Below are 27,131 nucleotides of genomic sequence, written 5' to 3'. Positions count from 1 at the left end.
GTTTGGGATAGTCTCATTAGTTACTCATCAGGGCAAGATGTAGAAATTGGAACCAGAGCTTTAAAGAGTTAAGATCAGTAGTTTTTGGACAGTTTCACGTTATGGGTGTTGGTTGTTTTCTGTGGTGTTGCGTAACTGTGCCTCTATCCATTTATAAATATAAAATTGAAATGTCCAGACTTCCAGATTTAAGAAAGTGCAAAGTCAAAAAAACAAAAACAAAAACAAAAAAACAAAACACACACACACCAAAAACAAAGACAAGAAACACAGTGCAAAGGCCAACTTCTGTATCGCTTTCCCATGAACAAAGGGTGAGAATATGGGTAGTGTGTGACAGTCAGGGTGTGGTCCTAGTACTATCCCTCTAGCTGTGAGGCATGAGGGATATCACTAAGCCCCCTGGGTCGCTGTTTATGCCCCTCGTAAAAATGAGGGGAGGATTTTGTCTCAGTATGAGCAGATATTTAGAAAGAAAATCATGGTTGAGTTTTAAATATTCTAGACTTAAATCTAGTGGCTGTTTTTGGTATGTCACCCTTTTTCCCCCCATATAATATGCTTTCATTTTCTTGTTTCTTTCACTATAAAAACTGCACAATTTGGCATAATTCAACCTGAATACGTCATGTTTTCTTGCATCCAAATCTGGACTGTAGACAGATGGTTCTTGGCTGTTCGGCCTTTCTGTTTCCACTGCGTCACCAGGGTCTAGAAGAGTGCTCTCCAGTGGGTGTGCAGAAGGGCTCACCTGGGTTACTTGTCGGCTATGTGGTTGCCTGGGTCCTAGTTTTGGTCCAGGAATCTTTATTTAAACAACCACAGGTGATTCTGAGGCAAGTGGCAATAAGGCAATAAGATCATATTCTGGGAGACACTGGATTAGGATTGTCCCTTTACTGGGAAAGACCAGGATGTACAGTTTTGGTTTAATTATATTTTAAATATATTTTGAATATGCTCAAATGTTTATCAGCACCCCTCTCTAGAGATTACAAATCAGTATTAGAGTTAGAAAACAGGAGGAAACGGTTACCTATCCCCACTAAGGTTAAGATCTAAAGTTGAAAATTCAGAGGAATCCAAACAACTCAGGTACTAGGCATGTTGAGAAAGAATTTTTTTTTTTAAGATTTTATTTATTTATTTGAAAGAGAAAGATCACAAGCAGGCAGAGAGGCAGGCAGAGAGAGAGAGAGAGAAGGAAACAGGCTCCCCACTGAGCAAAGAGCCCGATGCAGGGCTCGATCCCAGGACCCTGAGATTATGACCTGAGCTGAAGGCAGTGGCTTAACCCACTGAGCCACCCAGGCACCCTTGCTTTTTGTTTTTTCCATTCATCTTCATGGTTTTAAAATACTGCACAATGGAATTATGAGATAAATCAGCTAATGCATTTTATTTTTAGATTAGCAAAAAATAACATTTGCTCTTGGCCTAGTGTTTCCTCTCTGTATATAGGACACCAGAGGCTTTGTGTCAGTTTGCCCTTTTTAATTTCTTTATTTCTGTTTGGTTTATTTCATTATGATGACAGTAAATTATGATGTATATTAAGAACATTGGCTTTAAAGATAGATAAACCCTGGCTTCGAGTATTAGCCATATAACGAGTTTCATGATCTGGGCTAACGTATTTACTTTTCTGTAAGCTGAAAGTAGACATACCCGCTTCATCAAGTTGTGAAGCTTTACAGTGATACATTGCAAAGAAAGCACACAACAAAGTTTTTAGAAGTTATTAAGTGCTCAGTAATTCTAGCTTTTATTATTTGTTTTCATTTTGCAAAAGTCATTTCTTTTTTTTTTTAATTTTTTAAATTTTTTAATTTTTTTATGTGACAGAGAGAGAGATCACAAGTAGGCAGAGAGGCAGGCAGAGAGAGAGGGGAAAGCAGGCTCCCGGCTGAGCAGAGAGCCCGATGTGGAGCTCGATCCCAGGACCCTGAGATCATGACCTGAGCCGAAGGCAGTGGCTTAACCCACTGAGCCACCCAGGCGCCCCCCAAAAGTCATTTCTTAAAATGCAAATAATACTATTGTTTTAGTTTCAGCCATTGAAAGAGGGTCTAGAATAAAGAACCCCAGGGTGTCTTGAGCCATGCCTGTCTTCCTGCTTCCTAAAGTTCCTCATTTATTTCCTTAGTCACTGTAGTGCTAGGAACATGCCCCTGTGAGTTCTAGGTTGGAGGAAATGGAATGACTTCTGTTTATTCTTCTACTTAGGACCCTGGGAAGGTCAGTGAACTGGAGATTATGTTTATCAACATCAATAAACCACCTGTAGCAATGTGTTTGAGCTTTCTGAGCTTGAGGAAAAAGTCAAACACTGACCCGTCACCTTGAATTAGTCCTTTTAACTTTATAAAAACAGGAGCCATTTATTTGGGCCAAGTTTCAGTCTCTGTATTGTTCGTTTGTTTGCTTATTTATTTATGCTCAGAGCGACACATCTCTTATTATTCTGCAATTCTTCTACCATATAACTACTTACTGCCGGAAAAATATAAGGGAAAATTTTTGAATGTATCATGCAAACTCTTAGAATGTGTTGTAAATGCTTTCTCTATTTTGTATGTAAGATACATCTCTATTACATAACCAAATCCATCCTACTGTTGCTAAAACTTCTCATTTTATTTTCACCGAGTTTCATGGATTGACTTCTGTCTGGGTGAATTTAAAGTCTGGGTATTCAATAAGTTGTTCCTCCATGGTGTTTTCTAGGACCTGAATGAGGCAAGCCTCCAAAATACACCGAGCACGTTAGTTAACATCTCTCATCTTGATGGACCTTTAAAAAAGGGAGGTTGGGCAATCAAACTCGGCTTTGATTCTGTTAGTTCTCAGCTTACCATCCATGGATGGGATTTGAGAGTCCACGAATATGCACAAATTGTGGTAAAATATTAAACTAATCAGGAGGTCAGCAGTTTTCATCACTTTTATAAGTGGTCCTTGACTTCCAGGAAAAGAAGGTTGAGAACAACTTTCTAGCATTCTTACAGGGAAGGGAATGTGGTGTTTTAGATTTTATGACATGAAGTTATTAAGTAGCTGGATTTAGTTGCCGGAAAGGTGAATATCCTGCCGCCTTAATGGTGTTGGCTAAGGCTGTCTTTTAGTTTGCCAGCGTGTGCCCGACTGTGTAGCAATGTCTCCCTCTGGTGGTGTGACATCGGACACATTGGCTTTTTTGTTTTTAACTAGGAATTCTCCTTTCTTCTTAAGCCCATCTTTTTCTTCCCTGCCTGCTCTCCTGTATTAATTATGGGATACTATCTTCATTCCCCCAGGTTTATAATGACTGTAAGAGCAGAAGTGTGGATGTCTCGTTAACCCATTGCACAGGTAAGGGAGGATTCTTGACTAACATTGAACAGGATCCTTCTGCCACTCCAGCTAGCCTTAAATTACTTGTGTTTTCTTGTAGCTTCCTTGGTAAAAGCAATGAAGTACTGTGGAAACCCAGACTCAGAGAAACCAATTTATTTTGATTCAGTATCTGTTGCACTAAGTAACATCTACTCAAATAAGGTGAGCCATGCAAGTTGGCATGTAGGAGTTATAAGAAAAATTAGAATGTAGAATCCAGGGCTTTGCTTTTTTTTTTTTTTTTTTTTTTTTTTTTTTTTTTTTGGTATTCTCCTCTCAGAGTCTTCTGCTGCAGTAAAGGAATGTTTCCATTCCCAACTTGGATCAGTTATGAACACTGTTTAATAATTTGGGTCTCCAACAATATCATGGCTTAGAGGATTTGGGGATCACCCATTAAGTGCAAAGTGCTTGCTTGTAAAAATAAATGCTTCTTCCAGGATCTACTATCCTGGGAATTTGAATGCACCTGTGGCAAATGCTAAAACTTTAGATTTAGTCTTATATAGCCTTTTTCTGCTCTAATACTCTTACCTCTAAGTTCATATTGGCATCCTTGGGAATATTATTTGCAGAGCCCAGCATTCCCCTGATGTGAAGCATCACACTTATCCTCCAAATACTGGGCTTTCTAGTTAAAGAGCAGTTCCTAGAGCTTTGATTTCCTGCAATTTTTCTTTGACTTTGAATCATTTTGCTTTTCCCATCCCTAGAACAGCATTTGGCACTTCCCAGAATCATCCCTATCACATTCAGTCAGAATAGTACATATTTACAAAATGATAACAATGACAGAACAATTATTATTATGATGATATACCTGACATTTATTGAGTATTCCTTATCTTGCAGAGATATCCTAAGAGCTTTACCTATATTAATTCATTAGACTTGCCACAACCTTATGAGGTAGATACTCACCAAACTCTCATGCCTCACAGAATGTCTGTCTGCTTAACTTGGCTGGACAGCTTGCATCAGTTGCTACTGTTCTTTGATTATGGTACCAATTTAAGAGTTGAACATGTGCTTATTTCTTCCTCTTCTATTTTAGAATTTGAGCAAACTCAGTGATCACAGTGAAGTCTGAGACCCTTTTGCTGCAGTTCAGCTCTTGCCTTTAGCAACTGCCCCGAAGAGGCCGTACTCTGGCATTTTGCACAACCCTTTCTGTTGTTGAGATCCTGCAGATGACCTCGACTGTAAGGAGGATGTGACTTAATGACCATGTAGCCACGGGTCGAGAATTCACCAGCAATTTTTCCCAATCTTTGCTTGTAAGCATATTTACTTAGTAGGTTATTGTAGAGTTATTTTATAAAAATTGGTATGCATTTAGTTTTAGTGTACTAAAAGGTAAACATGAATTTATTTCCTTTGCCACAGTATTTTGTGTTTTATTTCTGTTTCGTTGTAAGTAAACTTGCAAAACTGAGAAACACTTTGCATAAGAGATTTAGAACATTTGCAAGACATTTGTAAAAATCCAGGATCATCTGTAACTAATACATAAAAACAACTTAGCAAATGTGCATGTTCCTCTCCAAAAAACAAGCCAGTAAACATCAATAAGATTAAATGTTTCTTTACAGTGTGATACGAAATTCACGGAAATTAACTCTAACAAAAACAAATGACAAACTAGAAACCATTGTTCTTCATGTCTTTTCCATGCAAGGAAGTTTTCAAGACTATTTTCAAGATAACCAGTGTCCCAGTGAAACCAAGTTCTTGATAGTAGTCTGTGTTACTCTGAATATTGGAAATGCTTAGTCCTAAATTCTGCATTCCAAATCCCAAAAGTCTCTGTTTTTACCTTAGGTTTCATTGGAGCGAGAGCATATGGAAGTTGCACATTTTATATTTTGTCACAAATGTGATTTTTAGATGAGAAAATAAATACCACCCTAGAATAGCTTTGTGCTATTCTAGTATACAATTAATTGTAGTAGTTTAGGACTTTCCTATTTCAGAGAAACAGCCAATATAATATAATACATTTATCTCTCTATCCACTTAGGTCTCCATTGTATGTTTTTCTTTTTCTTTTGCCAGAGTAGAACGTAGATATGCAATTATCTGTAAAAATACCAAATCAGTAGGATAACTGAAAAGCTCCATAGGCCAGGATGACCTGTATAAATTATTGTTTTCATGCTTGTATATATATTTTCGATCATGTACAATTACACAGTTTCATATTTTTATCAGGCAATTGGATACACTTATGAAGAATTCTCATTTTCAAAGGTAGGTCTGCTTCAGTTTGAAGATATTAGAACTCTTCTTGAAATTACCAGTGTAACAAAAAACCAAGTACTTTAAAGTACTTGAATTTGAAAAGTAGGTTGAAAAAAAAAACTTAAAGATTGGTCATTTGAGTATTTTTATGGGCATCTGTATGAGAATATGCCTGCCAAGTGATATAAAGGTCCCTAGCAAATGTGTGGTGAACATTCACATGGCCCTTAATTTTCACATTAAGTCATAGGAGGAGAATGTAATAAAATGATGGGGAATAATAGATGTTTTGAATCTTATACCTTACCCCTTCCATTTCAATTTTGGTTGACATAAAGAAAAAGAAAAAGAAATGTCTTTGTCCTAAAGGAAGCCTTAATCCTCTCATCACTGATTTGGATTAAAATGAGTGAGGACAACTTTCCTTCTCATCGCTTATTGTTCCAAGAATAAGTGAAAGTAATAGTTGGAGGTAAAATTTGTTTAGAGAAAGGAATTTCACTCTGTTTTATCCATTTAAATTATCCCAGCAGTGGATGATTGCAAAATTTACCATCCAGAATCCATTGATGTTGGCACATAAAGATAAGTCAAAGAAAGTTAAGAAAAGAAAATATAATTTGTTGTTTATAAACTGATATTTTGCTGTCCAACTTTGACCTAGAGCTAAAATCATGCACTGCTGGCATTTTATAATTTGTTAGGGATTATAGGCCATGGATGACCTTGAAATCACTACAGTTAATCAGTGGATGCTTTGTTCTATTTTATTGTTAAAGGTGACACAGTATTGTCTGAGCAGGTGTATTTGAATGCATTTCAGTATTTATGTAGAAGTTTAATGGATAAAACTTTGAGGTCATGAACTTGAGTGTCAAATGTTAATATTTTCAAAGTAAAGGAAGACCAAACCGCGCACCATGTAAAGCTCTTTGTTCTGTCTTTTTCTGCATACAAAATCATAATGACTGTTAATCTGGAAGAATTCCTTGGAATTCAGTTCTGAGAATCCAAAGTTGAATATAAGTTTTCAACACACAAGAATCTAAAATACACATATTTATTTCAAAGCAAGCATTAACAAAGGAACTATAATATGGTCTTGATGCTAGAATGTTTCTAGTCATGCTCAATTATTTTTATGAGTTCACCTTATTTTTACATATGATAAACTACTTCCATATTACTTATTATGGTAAAATAAAATTAGAAAAAATTAAAACTGACCTATAAGAGTGTTAAGGACCTAATAGAGTGACATATATAAATTAAGCATAAAATATGAAACCAGGAAAAGAACGTTAACATTACGTTTATGCAAATTAAATGCCCTTAAATTTTACCATTTGTCTTTCATTTTAAAGGTTATTTGCCCCCGATTATATGATTCAAGTGTTATAAGGTCTAGCTTGAACTACTTTGTGGTAATTTATTTGACAGTTCTCTATTCTATAAATGCGTAATGTAATGAGGAAAGAGATCTTTCTTTTTTAATGAAAACATTAATGTGTTAATACCTTGTATGGATAACGTTTGACATTTAGTGGTTACCAAAATATATTGGTATGTTGTTGAACATACATATGCCTTAAAAATGCATGTTCTGTATTCTGTGGGATGATGATCTAATTTGATATAGCATATGCTTTTTGGCAGTGAGTTTGTTGCCAGATTTCAAATAGGGAGTTAAGTGATGCCTTCACAATCCAAAGATTTTTAGTTAAAAATCATGTAGTCTAATATGTCACATTTATTTTTTTATATTTTTCAATGCATTCAATTATCTCTTTTGTAATTCTTTGTACTAACTCAGCATGTAACAAGCAATTTACATGGAAATAAATTGAAATATAATAACTATTATGCTTGAATAGATTTGTATCCATTATTTCCAAGTATTTACTCTCCTGCAAAGCGAATAATACATATTGCTTTCTTACACTGACCAGGGTGTGTTGAAAATTCTTGGAAGCATCCATTACACTTGGTAATTTGTTCTTACAAAATATCAATGGTAAGGTATTATCCCTTCATTTATGGACCACTAATAAGGGCACTTTCTGCTGCAAGACAACATCTATGCAAACCTTTCTGCAGGCTTGCATCTGTTACATTCTGATTGTCATTAATGGGTCCATGCTCATTTTCTATTTGTTTGGGTTCTTCATTTATGTGTTGTTGTTAATCTCTTCTGAGTGTCTAGGCCAGGGTCCGTATTCTTCAGCATTTTAAAAGTTGACACTCCAAAGATCAGAAGCTAACACATGCTTCTAGGTTTTAGAGATATAGCAATGAATAAAGAACAACAAAAATCCCTCTCCTCATGGAGCTTACATTCTAACAAGGGAAAACTGGACATCAATGGATAAATGTAAAATATACTTATTGTAAGTTAGGTGATAATATGTGCTAATAATAAGAATAATGCAAGAAAAGAGGATGGGAAGTATGGCGGAAACTGGGTTTCCTAGACAAGGTGGCAGGAACAGTGACTGGTGGGAGGTCTTAGTCTATTCAGGCTACTGTAACAAAACAGCACAGACTGCAGGACTTCCACTAGAGACATGTCTCTCTTCAAGTTCTATAGAGAAGATAAAGATGAAGGTGCCAGTTTTTTCATGAGAGATCTTTTACTGGTTTGCAAATGACTACCTTCTTGCTGTGTCCTCACATCGTGAAGAGAGAGAGAGATTGCTCCCTACATCTTTTTATAAGGACACGAATCCTATCAGCTTAGGACTTCACCTTCATGACCTCATTTAACCATTATTACCTCCTTATAGGCCTTGTCTCCAAATACCCATAGCCCACATTGGGGGTTAGGGCTTCAACATAGGAAATTTGGAGGTGGGGGGAACGATTCAGTCCATAGCAAGGAGTTATAAATTTCTTAAAGAAAAAAGAAAAAAAAGGAAAAAATTTTTCTTTTTGGGGTGCCTGGGTGGCTCAGTGGGTTAAGCCTCTGCCTTTGACTCAGGTCATGGTCTCAGGGTCCTGGGATCGAGCCCCACATCAGGCTCTCTGCTCGGCAGGGAGCCTGCTTCCCCTTCTCTCTGTCTGCCTCTCTACCTGCCTTTCTGACTACTTGTGATGTCTCTCTCTGTCAAATAAATAAATAAATCTTTAAAAATTTTTTTCTTTTTGTGTCTGAAAAACAGGATTACTAGAATTTTATGTTTAATAAAATATAAGGTTTTTGCACCAAAACATGATAATCACAAACGATGCGGTTAAAGCATTCCAATACTAGAAACAGCAGGTTCGCATAGACATTGCTAGCTATATCTGCTGCTTAAGAGAAGGTTCTGAGTTGAAGTGGTCAGAAGTGGGTTGGCAATATACCAACGACTATTCAGAAATTGAGGTGTATGTTTTAGTGATGGTCCCTAATGATTAACAATTAACAAAGAAGAGAGAATTGAATTAGCTCATTTACTTTTAGCTATCATATTATTTTGAAGAAAATACCAACAGAGACAGGCTTAATGCTGCCAATTGACACAGAGACTGGCACAAAACATTCTGGATGCTAACTGCAGTGAGAGGCTCCACTTTTTTGTTGTTGTTGTTGTTTCTTTGCTTTGAGCTTTTTTTTTTTTTTTTTTTTTTTTTTTTTTTTTAAGAAGGAAAGGATGCTAGGTTATTATGAACTAGCTAAGTGCTATGAAATGATCTCCTTCAGAGTGGGCATTATATACCAGTCCTTACTCATTTTCTATTGATTTAGCAACTGGAAGGTCATTTTGTTCAAATGTATCTCCTTTGTCCTAAATATAAAGAAGCACTCTCTCTATTAAGTATAGGAAGGTTTGTAGTATTTTTTTTCTTATTTGGAACCTCTGGTTCTTATGGTCACATTTAGAAATTAGCTAAATAACAAACCCAGTAAGAATATATACTTATTAATTGCTACAGTAAAAAAATGTTTCAATAATAAAATAAGTGAAAATAAAATGAGTTCTATCTTTATTTCCTTTGCTTCTAGAGTTACTTTTTCCAAAACCCTTCTTGGTTTTGAAGGAAGTTCTGCTGATGTAAGGGTAGAAAAGTGAGGAAAGAGAGAGAGCCTCTTTTAGACTATAATGTGTTTTCCAGGTCAACTTGCATGGTTAAGTCTCCTGTTCCTATACCTCCTTACACTTTGATTTATATCCTAATAGGGTTCCCAAGCTTCCCTCTTTTCTTAAATTTGTAGTAAGGGTATTACTGTTCTAAAAAGGTGCCTCTACTTGGGCTAACAAAGCCTGAGAGCATGCAGGGCAGGGAGGGCAGGGAACACAGTGCCTGGGCATGGGATGGGTTTGGAGGAGAGAGAAAGATGGAGGGTAAGGGCAGATTTGCAGAAGGTAGTGCGTCTATGAGGAGGAAGTTGCCTGATATGACTGACTCTATGGTGGTATGATTTCAGCAGTATCTAGATGTCTCCTGAGTCCAGAGATTTGCTTTACCAGTCTTCAGACCAGGGGTCTGAAGTTCTCATCATGAGTCATTTATTTAAGCTGAAGTAAATATTATAAGAAAGGAAAAACACATGTAAGCCATTGCCATGCATTGTGTGAACCTTAGGAAGGACTATTTCATCAAATCAGCTTATAAGACTTTGTCATAATTTTGATGAGAAAGGCTGGTTTGAGACTGTTTGGAGCTTAGGGTGCTGCTCAGGGTGGGATTAGGAGTGGTGGTGTGGTGTTAAGATGCAGGCTGGAGTGGCAAGTGGGGGCCAGATGGTGATGTTGGGGAGGCAGGCTGAGCCTTATGCCCCTGGAATTCTTGGATGATCAGGGCCTCCTTGTCCCTCATCCCAAAGACACAGACATAGTGGAAGCAGAGTTCATGAAGCCAAACAATTCTTCCCACATAGCAGCTTTTCCTGGGGCTTGGACCTATGCCTTTTGCTTTGGCTCTGGAATTAAAATTTGAGAATAGCAGTGTGACTGCCAAAAACAGGATTGACATACCATTCTTGTCTCATGTAAACCTTTTCTTTTTTTTTTTTTCAGTTGCCTCTCTTCATACTGCCAATGAAAATATTGAAGTAGTAAGGGTCTCACTCAACAGAGTAGAGGTTTTAATCAATTAAAACCAGTCCAATAATGGTGCCAGATTTCTCCTAAATCTTACTTGAAATGTAATCCCAATGATATCTGCACCAGAATCACCGTGGGTATTTGCTAACTATGCAGAGTCAAGCCTACTACCTGAGATCTAGTGAATCAGAATTTCTTTCAGCTGGACTTGGGAGTAAGGATTTTTTTTTTTAAAGATTATTTATTTATTTATTTGACAGACAGAGATCACAAGCAGGCAGAGAGGCAGGCAGAGAGAGAGGAGGAAGCAGGCTCCCCGCTGAGCAGAGAGCCCGATACGGGACTTGATCCCAGGACCCTGAGATCATGACCTGAGCTGAAGGTAGAGGCTTTAACCCACTGAGCCACCCTGGTGCCCTGGGAGTAAGGATTTTTAACAATCATCTGCTTTAATTTCACATCCTACAGTTTGGAATCCTAGTCACAAAAGCTATCTTTGGTCTAGTATTTGAAAACAATCCCGTACTCTATTAGGCTCTATTTGAGATTGTGCCCTGGTCACTATGTATTCTAGATATATGGCAGATCTGTAGTGCTATTCTTAAGGAAGCAGAACGAGGCGTATAGTTGTGTCACGTGGCAGAGGACCACGTCAAATTCACCGTAGCCTTGGGTCATTATGAGTTTGTGAGAGTCAGAAAGTATCTGAGGCATACTATCCCTATTCATATATTCCTGGATGAGTTTCCTAAGACTGGAAGTTTGCATTTAATACCTTTCATCATGGAAAACTTTAGTGTCCTTCTCATTTCACAAATTTATACTGTTTCTGACAGGTACTAATGCAGTCACGTAAGAAAATGGTCCCCTCCTCCAGGTTGCTGCTCACACATTAGCCATTAGAAACATATTGTAAAAGAGAGTGAGAGAGATTTCCCTTCTAGCCTCAGGCTCCATGGGTAATTATTTTCTTTCAACACCTTCATTGAAATTCCCTGTATAATGCTACCGGAGTGAATTATAGTTAAACCTTTCATTCTGCACATATGGAACAGGGATAGAGAGACGGTGCCAGCAATATTACTCAGCTACTTTCAGTTTGGGGGTTGAGGCTGATGCAAACCATCATAACTAGAGAGAAAATAATATTCAATTATGAATCACTGCCAGATGTGTGAATGTATGTCTTCGGGTTTCGTTTTTCTGGAATCCGCTTACTGTAGGATATTCCTTATCTACTTTTTAAGTGATTCTCTTTCTATGGGTAATAGATTTAATTGCCCTACATATGCCGAAGATCAAAAATTAATAAGATATGTATTTGGACTCCATCTCACAATCAAAAAAAAAAGAGGAGGTCAGAAATTGTTCTAAAGTAAATGTTATGTAATAATGTTCTGCAATCCATATCCCCAAGAAGCCGTGAGGAGGACGCCACAGCACAATTTCTGATGCCTCTCTTGCCCCAGGCCAACCATCCAGGTTGATGCCAGAGTGAGGGAGAGAAAGGGTAAAATAAAACAGGACATAGTAATTGTTAGAAAAATGGCTTGCAGTCTGATTAGACCTGAAGGGGTATTTAATCTGTGCGGTCCTGACATTCTGGATCCCAACCCTGGGGTGAACACAGACCACCAGATAGTTTGGAATCCAAATGAAGTAGATGGAAGACGGTCACATTTCTTTTTTTTTTTTTTTAATTCTGTTTTTATCTTTTTTTAAAAATGAAAATTCAAGTTAATTAACACATGATGTACTATTAATTTCAGAGGTAGAATTTAGTGACTCATCGGTTGCATATAACACCCAGTGCTCATCCTAGCAAGTGCCCTCCTTAAGAGCCAGCAACTCATTCACCCCCCACCCCCTGCCCACCTCCCTGCCAGCAACCTCAGTTTGTTCCCTATAGTTAAATGATCCCATTTCTGCAGATTGGTGTCTGACAATTCCAAGTCTCTAGCCTGAGGTGGGTCTTAGAGTTGTCTGTCAATGCTTTCCCTTCTGTGTCCTCAGTGATAATGCCACCCCTATTTGCCAGTATTTCCAACCCTCACTACGTCTTTAACCCCTTCTAAATCCCATTCCTTAGGGACTTCCAGAGGTAACCATACCTCCACCTTTAGGAGGCTGTTCTGCTTTTTCTCCATCAGTTTCCTACTGATCCAGGCCACCCAAAGGTATATACGTCCAAGCCCTTATACAAAACTTGTATTGCTTGGCATCACTGGATGAGTTTTCTTTCTCTAATCAAGATTAAATCTGCCACATAGAGTTTTTCTCCTCCCCACCCTGCTTTGTTAGTTTATTTTGTTGTTTTGTTAAATCGAAACTTTCACCTTGCTTTTCCATCTTGTTCTATCGATTAATCCCTCTTCCCAGTGTCTTCAACCTCTTTTAATTGATTGAATGTAACCTTGGCTTATAAAGAAATCTTTGTTGTCTTATTCCCTTTTTTCAAAAAAAAAAAAAAAAAAAAGGAAGAAAGAAAAAAAAAAGTCCTCATCTGGCCCTGCTTCCTTTTCTGCCTTTTCTCTCCACTTATCTTCAGCCTCTGCTGAATAATTTCCACTCCAATTTGTTGAAACAGTAATCAATATTTGATGCCTCTACTCGCTCATCCCTGGCCTTTGCAATCTGATCGTGTTCCCCATCACACTTTTAAAGGGTTCTGGAAAAAATGATCATTCATTCCAAATTTCCAAACTCAGGGGCTACTTTTCAATCCTCCTCTTACTGCCTTTCTCTGCTCCTCCTACTCAATTGCCATCGCCTTCTGAAAATCCTAATTATAATCCTACCCTTTATGAGCACCTGTTTTGTTGTCATTCTCTGGAGACAAGATTGCTGCCCTTATCCAAAATTTGATTCAAGACTGATGATGCCACACAGGCACCAGTAGGGTTTGAAAAGGTTTATTACCTACATAATCAGGTTCCTGAAGAGAGCAGGGCGGGCCACCCAAGCTGGTCAAAAATGATTTCAGAGATCAAGGGAAGAAGACTAGCCTGAGATTTTTATAGTGGTTGGGGGGTGTGGCTGAGGAAAAGGCTGAACTTCCCACAACAAAGGAGGAAGAACCAGGCTTTCTTATCAGCTTGCGCAGATGTGGGGCAGAAGGGAAAGAGTGAGGTATGAGGCTTAAAAGCCGTCGGCAGTAGTCAGACATCAAAAATGGATTTATTTTCTTTATCACAATTCACCCAATTTACATTAGATGCCCATCTGTTCTTTCCTCTAATGTTACACAGACAATATTTTACCGAATTGTTCATTTATATACTTTCAAAGGCATCAGGAATTATTATTGTATTCTTGGCCCATTAAATGTTATGGTTAATACGTGTTTGTTGAAGGGATGAATAAAATGGTCAATCTATCAAAACTAAAACTATATAAAGATACTAAAAACCTAGGAATCAACTAAAGGAAAGAGGTTGGCAACTATCTTTAGAAGACTCAAGTTCAGTGTGTATAGGAAAGGCTGAACAAGGTCAGTGGCTTGAGGCAAATCTGGAGATTTAAATAGAACTTTCCTCATGAGAAAGTTGCTGTCTCTGTTGAGCAATTTACACTCGCCAGTTTTTAATCACAATTACATTGTGGTTTCCTAACCTCACCTCCTAGAGAACTAATCTCTACTTTCAGGTTCAGTCAGTAGGTAAGGTACCATCTAAGGGGAATCAGAAACTTCAATTCTCCAGATACCTTGCCAATTTGTGACAGTTCTCAACATGTCTACTGATAAATCTCTCTTTTCTAGTAAAGTGCTAATTCCGTAGGTCTTCAGTAAAATGCTATACAGTAGCCAAACCCCCCAATCCACCAGGGATCTGTTCTAACACCCCCAGTGGTTCTGTTAGAACCACAGATAACACCACATCCTATATACCTTGTTTGTTTGTTTCTGTACATACCTATAATAAAGTTTAATAAGTTTATAATAAAATTTAATAAGTTTATAATAAAGTTTAATAATTTAAAAAGTATAATAAAGTTTAATTTAAGAAGTAGGCACAGTAAGAGATTAATAATAATAATAAATAATAATAATAAAATATAATAATAAATATAATAAATAATAAATAATAAAATAGAATAATTATAACAATGTACCATATAAAAGTTATAGGAATATGGTTCCTCTCTCAAAATACCTCATTGTCCTCTACTCACACCCTTCTTGAGATGACACGAGATAGTAAAATGCTTCCATGATAAGATGAAGAGAAGTGAACGAGCCAGACATAGGGATGTAGTGTTTGGCTACTATTGACTTTCTGAAGAAGGAACATCTGCTTCTGGACAGCATTTGACTTTGACCAGTGGTAACTGAAACTAGGGAAAGCAAAACTACTGAAATAGGGGGACTACGGTCATATAAAAAGAGAAAATCAAGATATTAACTCAGCCTTACAATTAATATATTTCATTACCTACTGAAAATCCTGACCTGGGTCAGTGGAACTAATAGGGTGGTAGATCCGGGATCCATAGAAAGATAAACTTTTTAGCAGTCAATTGTATTGTATTAATTATTCATTTCTTCTTAACAAATTACTCCAAAACATAGTGAGTTATCATTTCTCATGACTGTGCAAGTGGCTGGACTCAGCTGGTCTCCCCTGAGCTCACCCAGGTTGCTGCACTCAGCTGGTGCGGGAGCTGGGAGCTGGGCTTACCTGGGACACCTGAGGAGTAGGCTCCCCTACCCACGTGGTCTGCACGTGGGCTTCCTCATCAGCCTGCTGGTCTCATGATTCTATGAGAAGGAAGGCAGCAGCTGCAAGCCCTCTTGAGGCTTTGGCTCAAGAACCAAAAAATGTCACTTCCACCACAAATCTAGCCCAGTTCCAACCAAAAGGAGAAACAGAGCATCTCTGGGTGGGAGGAGCAGCAAAACCACTTTGCAGAGAGGGATGGGATAATGTTGTAGCCATGAAACAATATGGCTACTTTTAGTTTATTTTCTTTTTAATTTATTTCCTACAACTAAGCTAATTTCAGAGTCCACTTCTGTTGATGCAAATTATTCACATTACTTCAACATGAAAAATACACTCACTCTCATCCAGGGACTCCAAAGGCTCACACCAATTACTACACCAGGCTTGAAGTCCAGGAACTCATGACCCGTGTCTAGTTCAGTACGGGGAAGCTCCTCAGAGCCAGCTTCTTTTGATGATGAGAGGGGCAAGCAAGAAACACAAGTGATCTTCCAGCTACACACTCAACATAAAATGGTAACACAGGGGCAGAGTAACCTCGATAAACACATGTGCTCAAAAGCAGTAAGTATGGTGCATGGAGCACACTCAGCACCCAGGTCTTGGTTTTAAATACCACCATCCAGGAGAGGGAACCAGTGCTCCTTGGAGAAATGGCTGATTTTCCATTAGAGAATCTGGTTAGTACTAGAGCAGTTGAACCATAAAAAAAGAAAAAGAAAAAGAAAAAACCCAAAACCATAAAACCCAAGCTGAGGGTCAAAGTCCTCTAATTTGTCTTCAAAATACCTTCAAAACACACCTCAAAACAATCAAGATTATCCAATGCAAAGAAAAATTAAGATACTGTCCCATGTGGCACTTGGGTGGCTCAGTGGGTTAAGCCTCTCCCTTCCACACAGGTCATGATCTCAGGGTCCTGGGATCGAGCCCCGCATCAGGATCTCTGCTCAGCGGGGAACCTGCTTCCTCCTCTCTCTCTGCCTGCCTCTCTGCCTACTTATGATCTCTCTCTCTATCAAATAAACAAAATCTTTAAAAAAATAAAAAAGATACTGTCACAGTGGAGGAAGCTAAGGAGACGTGTCATTGAAATGCGTTGTGGGACCCTGCAGAATATCTTGAAACAGAGCCTTAGGAGAGTAAGGAAATTAGGACACGAGGGAAAAAGTGGTGGAATTTGAGTATACTGTAGACTTAATTAATGGTAATGTACCAACAGTGGTTCTTTAGTTGAGACATGTTTTATAGCTTCGTAAAATGTTAACAGTTTAGGAAAATGGATGAGGAGTACATGGGGACTCTGTTTCCCAGGAAATACAAAAACTCTAAAATTAAAAAAAAATAGGTAAAAAGTAAAGAATGGGAGGGGCGTCTGGGTGACTCAGTGGGTTAAACCTCTGCCTTCAGCTCAGGTCATGATCCCAGAGTCCTGGGATTGAGCCCTGCATCGGACTCCTTTGTTCAGTGGGGAGTCTGCTTCTCCATCTCCCTCTGGCCCTCAAACCAACACCACCCCCCACCATGGTCACTGTCTCTCTCTCTCTCTCTCAAATAAATAAATAAAACCCTAAAGCAAATAAATAAATGAAAGTGAAGAATGGAAGCATCTAGTAGTCAGGATTTTGCAGTAATTCTGGAAAGCCATTGGGTACACATCAGCAGTTTTCCCTCCTGTGTGGGCAAGGCTGCTTCCTTGATCAGGGTCCAGTGCTTCAGTGTGCGAATGACTCATGAATCAATCTCCTTTTCTCAGATCTTGGCTCCACACTCTGGCCTTTTGGTTCTGTTCTCTGAGATGCCTTCTCTTTTTGATCAGAAGTCATTGGTGTTTGCAGCTATGTAGCTGTCTCAGCCTGCTTCTTTTTTGTAGAAGATCCATAAGTTTTTTTTCTTATTATTTAAATTTTCTTGGCCATTTTTGTTCCTTTTGGTCCAAGGAAGCAGAGTTTGTATAAATACCATTTTCTTAAAATTTTCATCAATCTTACTAGAGTTGATGCCATGCCCCAAAGGTGACGTCCATGGTTCTTTTGGGGACAGAAATCTATCAACTTTGGGCAAATAAAAGTGCAGTGGGACAACACATTTTCAAATTTTAGAAATCTTTTTGACTGATTAGAAGTCTACTAGCCACCAGCTAAAGTCTTTCTGAAATCTTAACAAAGGGTTTTATAACCATAGACTTAAATAGGTCTTAATGCACAGATCATTTCTTACTAAGAATCTTCTATGAGATGGAAATGTGAATCAGTGTTCTATTTGAACCCAGCAATTCCTAGCTCTTCCATATTTCTGTTAAGTTCTGCTTTCCAACTGAGAAATTTTCTCTTAGTTCATCTTTCTTGCCTCACCTTATTTGATGCAGCTAAAACAAAGACAAAAACAAACAAAAAAAAAACAAAGGGCACTTTCAGTAATGCCTGCCACCCCTCCTTAGACAGACTCATAAATTCATTTTCTATATTCCAAGTTCCTACAGGCAATATTGTCTCAGTTGTTCTGCCTCCCTAAAGCTGAGTTGCCTTTTTACCAGTCCGTAACTATGTTTCCTCACTGCTCTTCCAGTTTCCACTAATAAGCCACCTTCTGGCTCCCCTTTTTCCCCTTCATCCTCTCCACCTGCTAACTCCCACTCCCTAATCTGTGACCTAAACATTTAGTTGCCCCTGCCCCATCTCATGAATTTATTAGTAATATTCTTTGGCCAGGATATCCACATTATATCCCACTTCCTTCCTTGACAAAGGAAGGCACATCAAAGGAAAATTAATAATAATGATAATAATAATAATCCTAACTTAAGCCACTGTTAAAGGTCAATAAAACTTGTGTAGAGATTATTCTCTCCTTCACCTCAATCTCCAAGAAGAGGCAAAATAGACGTTGAAAATGCCTAAATTGATTGAAGATACAGAGAATTGGATATATTCCTAGGTTATAAAGTAAACCTAAGTGGTTCATTTTATAGGACAGTGTCTAATGTTTAAAAGTGAAATATAAATGATCACTTATTGATGACTTGCTGTGGCAGCAATGTTTTAAATACTTCACGAGTATTATATAATTTAATGTGTAAATCCCTCTATGAGGTAGAAATCTTATTTGGAGTTTATCTTTTTAAACATTGGTTAAGATGTCCAAAAACCTGAACATTCATTTTTAAAGATTTCAAGAAGATCCACATTTTCTTCTCTGTATTTATGTCTATGTGTATCTATTTACTCTAAGGGCAAAATTAGTCGGGCTTTGTACAAGATTTTGCTTTAGTTTGTGCCTTTTCTCTTTCTATGTAATTGGTTTATACCTGAGGCCAATTTCTAAAAGTTATGGATTTACAAAGCTTGAAACCATTAGTTTTCAAAGCATAATGTACAAATTCAGAGATAAAAAATCTTGGGACTATTAGGGGAGATAAGAATGTATTTAGAATCTTTCCTTCTGCCTATTTCTCCCATAGTGGGAAATAAAGGTGGGATAAGGAAAAAGAAAAAGGAGATAGCATTATAATATTGTGGTATATCAACTTTTCTGTGGTATTTCCTAGCATAGAAATATGCTTGGGTCCATTGACATGGATAATGCTATGTCACCAAACAAATATTTAGAAGCCAATGTACAAGTAGTCTGTGGGTTTCTTTAAATTTCTCCAATATCCCAAAGGTCAATGACTAGAAGGAAAATGTACCATGAGGACCTGACCCAAAGTCACAATGAAATGATGCAATGGGAAACAAAAGCCAGTAATCACACTTTATGGGTTTTACTTTGGTAGAGGAAACTGTCTTAGTCACTTGTGGTACCATAACAAAAACCATTGTGTGGCTTAAACAACAGGAATTTATTTCTTAGAGTTCTGGAGACTAAAGTTCTAGATCAGTGTGCCAGCAGGGTCAGTATCTTGTGAGCGCTCTCTCCTTGAGCTACTGAGAGCTCTCTCCTTGACTGCTTTCTTATGCCCCCACATGGCCTTTCCTTAGTGCATGAAGGTGGTGTGAGAGACGTGGGAAGCAAGCTCTCTGCTGTGTCTTCTTGTGGCACTAATCCCATCTTGCGGCCGCACCCTAATGACCTCATCTAATACCTCTGAAGGCTCTTCTTTCAGATATCACCACATTGGAGTTCAGGGCCTTCAACATACGAGTCCAGGGGAGACACAACTCAATCCATAGCAGAAACTAACTAACTAACTAACTAACTAACTAACTACCTAACTTCCTTCTTTCTTTCTCTCTCTCTCTCTCTTTCTTTCTTTCTCTCCCTTCCTTTCTCTCCCACCCTTCCTTCCTCATGTTCCTGCTTTCCTCCTTTCCTTTCTTTCTCTATATATCATAGTAGCTGAAAGTTAGTTAGAAGCCCCAGCAAAATAGAATGATGATTCCTTTTAGGTTCCAACCAAGACCCCACCTAATAAAGTCCCCCTTACCACTCCTGTGGCTCTAACCCATCCTAAGGTGTTAGTTTTTGTTCCCTAGGCTTGTGTACAGCTAGAGCTATGGTTGTGGTGGAAAGGTTTTACCTTTTCCTTGCTTGATCTGCTTGATGACCAGTTGCTGAGAGGTGAGTGTAGCTGAAGGATGTTAAGAATAGTGGCACTAAAGCTACATGGAAAGGATTGTGTATTGGCTAAGACTGTGATGGTGAAAGAGACTTAAAACACACACAGACACAGACACACACACACACACACACACACACACCCCAATTCTAAAGGCCTATATCACACTGATGCTACAAGTCTGTGAGACCTGTCAGATGGACATATAATGGTTAAAGTCATGGTCTGAAGTCCTACAAAACTGGTTTTGGGCCTCACTGTCTGTAAATGAGAGGTGCATTGTCCTCAGTAAGCTCACAGGGGGATCACTCATTAAGTGAAAGAATTAATTCAAGTCATTTAGCACTTTTTTTTTTCATCTAATGAATGTTTATTGAGTACCCGTCATATGCCAAATTCTTGCTTATGTGCTAGGTGTAGACAGATCAGTGAATAAAAAGGACCTGGAACTTGACTTTGTGGTACTTTACCCCAGGAAGGAAGAGACAAAAATAAGGCTAGTCAGCAGGCAAATAAATACTTGCAAATTGAGAGAATGCCCTGAAGAGCTAAACAAGGCACAGTCACGGCCAAGGTAGAAAATAACACAGCCAGGAAGGAAGAAGGTTAAGGAGGGATTAAGTAAGGCATTTGGGAACCTACTCCTGCTAAGGCATTCCAGGAAGGCTTCTTGGAGGAGACAATTTTTAAGTGTAACATTATGGAGGAGAGGATGACACCCAAACTTAAAGCAAGGTTGGGGTGAGGGAAGCATACCCGAGAGGATTCTAAAAGAGGAAAAGTCAGGTACTAAATCTCAGCAGGAGGAAAGAGCTCAAGTGTTAAAAGGCTGAGAGAGCAACAGTGGACCCCCGGGATGATGGGGGGGGAACCCAGAACAAAGTCTGGCAGGAAGGAAGCATCTTCAAATGCTTTTTTTATTCTTGACGTTTTATGAGGAGAAAATGAGACAATGTATTAAAAACTTCAAGTACAAGCCTTGAGACATAATAGGTGCTCAACCAATAGAGTACATTGTTGCTTGGGTTGTTATTTTTAGCAGTACACATAGTTTTGCTATTTTCTGAAAGACAGATGCACTTCAAGCGTCTCCTTCTGATTATGCTCTCACGTGTCTTTGTTTCTGTCACAATCTCTGACTCTTCCTGGGGCTTTTAATCCATACCTTCGGAGCACCACGGTTCAGCTGTCATACCCTCTAGATAGTCCACACATTGTTGGTAGCCCCTTTGGAAGATTTCAATATATTTGCATCATGTACTGCAAAGTTTTTTGTTTTGCTTATTAATTAATAACTTTTTTTTTTTTTTAAAGAGAAAGGACCAAAGAAAATAATTCAAAACTCAGGTTGTTTTGATCAAGTGCCTCCCCTTTGGGATTGAGAGCAGTAGCCATTCCTGTGACAATCTGGGAAGAAAAAAATGGGAGTCCTGCTCCGTGTGGGGGCTCAAGAACCTCCTCCTCCCAAAACATGTGTTCGTCCCTCTCCAGCCACAGAGAGGCTTATTACTTTCTCCAAAGTATCACGAATGATTGATTTGAGATTCTGGATTCTTCAGAGCTTCTTCCAAATGAACAAAAGACAGTCCTGCTCCGAGTCTCGGTGGCATTTAGTCAGCCCTTTAATGTGATTCTAATGGTTTGTGTGTGTGAGAGAATTCACAGTAAATTCATTATGAAAACCCATTTACCACAGGGTTGACACCAGCAAAAGCCCGAGGCAGCTCGGGGAATTGTGGGACGCGACATCTGTTTCAGTGAACATAACTCAGGCATTCCACATCCGTGCTCGCTCATTGGTGCTTAATAGCTTCTTGCACAGCTCTTTTTCTCCTCAGGACATACACATTCAGACACAGAAAACCATAAAGGCCAAATGTCTTCTTTAATCCTCCAAGGCTTAGCCAGCTAAAAGGAAACTGTCAAGAGCCATAGCAACTAGCTATGTGAAAAGAAAAGAATAATAATAATGATTATTATTGCTACTACTAATAATATGAAAAAAGCTAATACGCTGATTTAATACATTAAAGATTCTACCTTTCTCTATTTTGCTGTGTTTTGTGTCAGATTCTTATGCATATTTGAAATAGAATGTATAATTTGATCATACCTACTTTGTTATGATTTACTGTTAATAACTTTGCTGAAGTGTAAATGGCCTCACATGCTAATTGGGTGTGCTTCCTGTGACATATGCAAACTGACTTAGAAACTAACATATGCTGTTATTACTCATAATAGATCAGCTTTGTCTGAAATATTTGTGCCCAAAATTACCATTTGGCATGTCTTCAAATTCAAATCCACCTTCTGCCCTGAGACGAAATTCGAGGATTTGTTTTCTGTTTTTTTTTTTTTTTAATTTTTATTTTGGAGAGGCTGCTTTCACTGCTACAATAAGGAGTGTTCAGTGTTTACATTATAATGACTATTTATGGGGGTTTAATATGTTGCTTGTTGCAAATTGCATCCGACGGAAACTTGGCAAAGTGGCACAGAGATGTGGGACCACATTCAACTATATTTAACATCATATCAGGCAGTTGATCTTTTGAAAATCTATGGTGTTAAATGATATTTAGCATAATCTTACATCGTCTTTCCATCTTTTGCTTGGTAAAAGTTACAAGTAGTGCTGAGTCTTACAGTAACTTTGCAGGGAAAAAAATATGTGTTCTCTGGTTGTCAGCAGTTTATTAAGGTATGGAACAGGAACAATGAGAAAACCTAAAATCAACCTGCTTGTTTTGGGGCTGTTGATGTTTTGTAGATTGTTACTGGATTTTTGTGTTTTTGTATCATCTGGTATGATGCCCTTCTGGCTGAGTAGAGGATGGAGGCAGAAAAGGGATCTGGAAAAAACACGGGTCCATGTTACAAAGTAACACAATAGCCAAAGTGAAATGGTTAATTTGTATTACAAATAGCATTTTATATGATTCCATACTGGTTTGAAATAAGACACTGTTGGGCACCTGGGTGGCTCAGTGGGTTAAAGCCTCTGCCTTCAGCTCAGGTCATGATCCCAAGGTCCTGGGATCAAGCCCCACATCGTGCTCTCTGCTCGGTGGGGAGCCTGCTTCCTCCTCTCTCTCTGCCTGCCTCTCTGCATACTTGTGATCTCTCTCTCTGTGTGTCAAATAAATAAATAAGTAATCTTAAAAAAAAAAAAAGAAACAAGACACTGCATTGTAAAGGCTAAACAGCCAGATAATTCTGGGTAGGTGGAAATGGAAGAAGGAGGTTTTTCATTATTTCACCAACTTTAATTTGTACAAAGGTGAAAGGGTTTCAAGACAGTTAAGATCATGGAATCAGAATTAGATTATGTAAACAATAGCATGTCCATTTACTGTTTAACTTCAAAGGAAGATTGCGGTTTCTTGAATAGCCTTGTAAGGGGAAGCAGTTCATCATATAAACTGCAAGTTGTATCGGTCCCCCGAGACCAAGGAGTCCTCATAGTTAGCCACTAGGGCCACGAAGCAGGCACAGATGACTGCAGCCTGGCCTTCATGTAAATGCTATCCCACCCCCATTTTTTTGTTATTTTATTTTATTTCTTTTCAGTGTTCCAAAATTCGTTGTTCATGCACCACACCCAGTGCTCCATGCAATACGTGCCCTCCTGAATACCCACCACCAGGCTCCCACAACCCCCAACCCCTCCCCTCCAAAACCCTCAGTTTGTTTCTCAGAGTCCACAGTTTCTCATGGTTTGTCTCCCCCTCTGATTTCCCTCAACTCACTTCTCCTCTCCATCTCCCAGTGTTCTCCGTGTTATTCTTTATGCTCCACAAGTAAGTGAACACTCCTGTGGGGGACAGGTTGTTTGCTGCTTTCTCAGGAATTGCTGGTTCCTTGGCTCTGGGCTTCTCAGCCATGGTACAACCCACTTCATGTGTGACATCCATCTTGTCCCATGGTGTCACCCATGGGACTTGGGGACCCAGGGTCTGGCGTCTCAGTGCTGCTGCTCCTGCTGTGTGCTGTGCTATGAGCAAGACACTGTCTTGTCTAGATTTGGCATCTAAGGAATGGTCTCAGATTGATTCCCTCTCTTCTCCCATAAGGTTGGGATTCTTCCCTGACAAATATATTTTGAAAGATCCTCCAAAAAATGGTTTTGATTCCAATCATTTAAAAATTGTTTATCGGCAAAGTATAATAAACAATGGAATGTATTTTAAATAAGTAGTACAGACACTGCCCTTATTATGAGAAATTATGATCAACTTGTTAGAGCAGAGTTAAAAATAACTCCCATTTACTGGCATCTATTATGCACATTTGTCTCATTTATTGTCTCAACAGCCTTATAAGGTCTGGATTATTATGCTGTTTTTGCACACCAGGGAAATTAGGCATAACTCGTGAAATAACCTGCCGCTGCTCAATGGCTTTTGAACCCAGGTGTGCTTGGCTCTAAATCCAGCATCTAAATTCAGCTACCTGAAGACCAATGACTGCCTAGGTATTTTAGGATTAGTTTTATGTCCTGATATAAATTGTATGTACTAAAACATTGTTCTTAGAAGTATAGCCTTCGAGCTCCAGGTGTGGCTCTTCTACACTTTTCACTCATTGCACTGTTGTTCTGAAATCTTAAGTCATGCACTTAGAATAAAATCAGGATTTTTAAGTCATAATTTGAGTCTTGTTTGAGTATCACGGGACCTGGGCTGTTTCTAATAAATAAGATGTTTCAGATAAACTTGATTGTTCATACTGGTAAATAACTAGATAGCCCCAAAATGTTGAAATTATTTTAAATAAACTGAATCATGGTATATTTAATTGGCTTCATTTTTTCATAGGATAGTACCTCGTTTGGCCAGACTCCTTGACGCTATAGATAAATGCGTAGAGGCTAGGCCAAGCAAAGGACCCAGATGGCCTGAGGTGGATGGGAAGGAGTAGTCCTGCTGGGCATATTTGATATCTTATGTTTAGGGTTTTGTACTGTTTTTTGATTTTTTTTTTTCCATTTCTAATGCCCCTGGCTGGAACTGCTACAATAACATAGTTATAATAAATAAAGCAAAACCAGCTGATTCCACTAAGTCAATCTGATTACATTTTAAAACGTTACTTACTGTCAAATTTTCTAACTGCATGCAAGTAATTAATACATGATTGAATATTTATTCTGGCTCTGTAGTATTTTAGGCCAAAACTTTATGAAATAAAAACAGACTCTCAAATGGACTGCGGGGCACAGCAGCGGCGGTGGACTCCTGCGAACAAAGAAGGATACTTCCAAACTGTGGCTTTGGAGAATCACTGTCTTAAAATTGGAAAGTTTTGAGCACTTGCAATTCTCAAACTAGTGCCTGAAAAAAAGAGACGTGGGAGTTCCAGTTACATAAGATGGATTCTGACTCCGCATACAGAAATAGCCCCAGCCTGCCTGGTTGCTTGAATCTTCTGCCCTCAGGCATTGCAAACAGGGAGAAGGGAGGTCTAGGCTCCAACGGATCTGAAGCCTACACTATTGGAACTGTTCTCTTTAAATCAGAGAAAGATCACAAAATTGGTGTGAAAAGAGATACTTAGAATGAGGAAAAAAATTAAATCACATTTTGAAAATATGACAAAACTGACAAATACCATAGAAACCCTCAAAGTCAGAAAAATAGTATTATTTTTAATTAATTCACTTCTGGATTTACTTCCATAATATTTTTAAAAACCCTTGTTTTTTGTCTTTCTTGTTGTGAACTCTTTGTCTTTTCATACAACAGCAGTCCAGTCATGTAACATTTTTTAAAGAGAAAGGAAAATTCATTATTTCCTTCAGCATGGTTGACTAAAGTTCGTATATTTGTGTTGATAGTATTTAAAGTACTTCGATTCCCAATTTGATATTAGAAATGTCACGTGGACATTTAGGATGGTTGTCAAAGTTGTGAAGATGTCTAATCAAAATTTCTTTCATGTGTCAGCTGTACTGTTTCAGGGCATTTCCAGTTTTCTTGTGCAATGGTGACTTTTAAGAGGTCTTCAAATTGACGATTGGGATTAAGTATTATGTGATTGGTATTCTTGTTGTAGAATCCTATTCTCAATGCTTTATTACTTTTTTTAAACAAATTGGAATATTTGTTTATTTCTCAATTTATGAAAGTGAACTTAATTTGATGATGTAACAGACAAATTTCAACTTGATTGCCACACAGAAGTACAGAACATAATCTGCTTTACCATGAACTTTAAAGTTCAACTGCACACAGGCAGCATGCTATATATGAAAAAATTACTGAATTGTAGGTATTAAATACTGAAAAAAGTTAACAGTTTATTATAATTGACCTTATTTAACAGTCTCGGAAGTTGGCAGCCATCACGCAGTTCCTGGGAAACTTCAGGTGCTGTTGGGAATTCAGGAATCTCCATGGAGCTGTTAGTGTAGCGACCCTTGTGGGTAAAATACATACAAACTTTCCATAGTGCATGTGAAGGGATGTCTCTAAAACTGAATTCATTAACTTCATTCTCAGGAAACTGACATGGGCCATTCAACATGGCTTTTATTGTTCTGGATGTTAGTGCTTGTTGTTTTTTTACAATAAATTCACGACCATCCGAAGGTATTGATATGACATACATGGCCTCAAAGTCTTCATAGCCATGATAGGTTTTCTCTTCTCCATCCATTATGTTCTTAAGAAATTCCACTTCCCTTTCACAGGAACTTTAGTAGTTTCTGAGTGAGGCAGGGACACAACGAGTCTATCACCCACTTCCATTTATAGAATGTCTGAGTACTTTATTATTTTTGTCACTGTCTTCGTATTGGTTATATCAGCAGGTAACTTACACTTTTAAAAAATGTTTTCTTATGATTTACTTCTTTTCATTAATTGGATGGATTCTCAAGCAAACCAAGTGCCTACTTATTATTTTTATTTGGAAATGATCTTCTCTTACAAAAAAATTACTGCTTTTGATATTATGTGAATTTTTGTTGTGCTGCAACTCCGTTTTCATTGTAGGATCTTGTTCTTGATTTCCTTGCACATATTTTTGATTCTCTGTTCTGCACCACTGATTTTTATCTGAGTTTTAAAATTTATTTTATAGGTAAATTTTAAAACAGAAAAAAATATAAAGCCAAATTATCTGAAATTTCCATTTGTTTTCTTGAAACTTCCAAAAGATCCTTCCATATTTCATTTAATATGGAATATTCCCAGCTTAATT

The 27,131-nt window shown here is 38.1% G+C and overlaps 1 protein-coding gene and 1 pseudogene across 2 annotated transcripts in view; one reads left to right on the top strand and one right to left on the bottom strand.

Moving 5' to 3' along the window:
• Positions 1-7,423, top strand: part of SLC26A7 (solute carrier family 26 member 7) — a 120,959-nt gene extending 113,536 nt beyond the window's left edge. For both annotated transcript variants that reach the window (XM_047728131.1, XM_047728132.1), the window contains 3 exons: positions 3,297-3,351; positions 3,434-3,537; positions 4,430-7,423. In XM_047728131.1, the coding sequence (XP_047584087.1) occupies positions 3,297-3,351; positions 3,434-3,537; positions 4,430-4,465 (195 nt within the window). In that variant the 3' untranslated portion in view covers positions 4,466-7,423. The remainder of the gene's footprint in view (positions 1-3,296; positions 3,352-3,433; positions 3,538-4,429) is intronic.
• Positions 7,424-26,245: 18,822 nt separating this feature from the next.
• Positions 26,246-26,585, bottom strand: LOC125098895 (elongin-C-like; annotated as a pseudogene).
• Positions 26,586-27,131: the final 546 nt, after the last annotated feature.

This window comes from Lutra lutra, chromosome 4 (assembly GCF_902655055.1).
Source record: "Lutra lutra chromosome 4, mLutLut1.2, whole genome shotgun sequence".
Classification (NCBI taxonomy): domain Eukaryota; kingdom Metazoa; phylum Chordata; class Mammalia; order Carnivora; family Mustelidae; genus Lutra; species Lutra lutra.
Note: the sequence above shows the minus strand (reverse complement) of the source record. Positions and strands in the feature narration are given on the sequence as shown.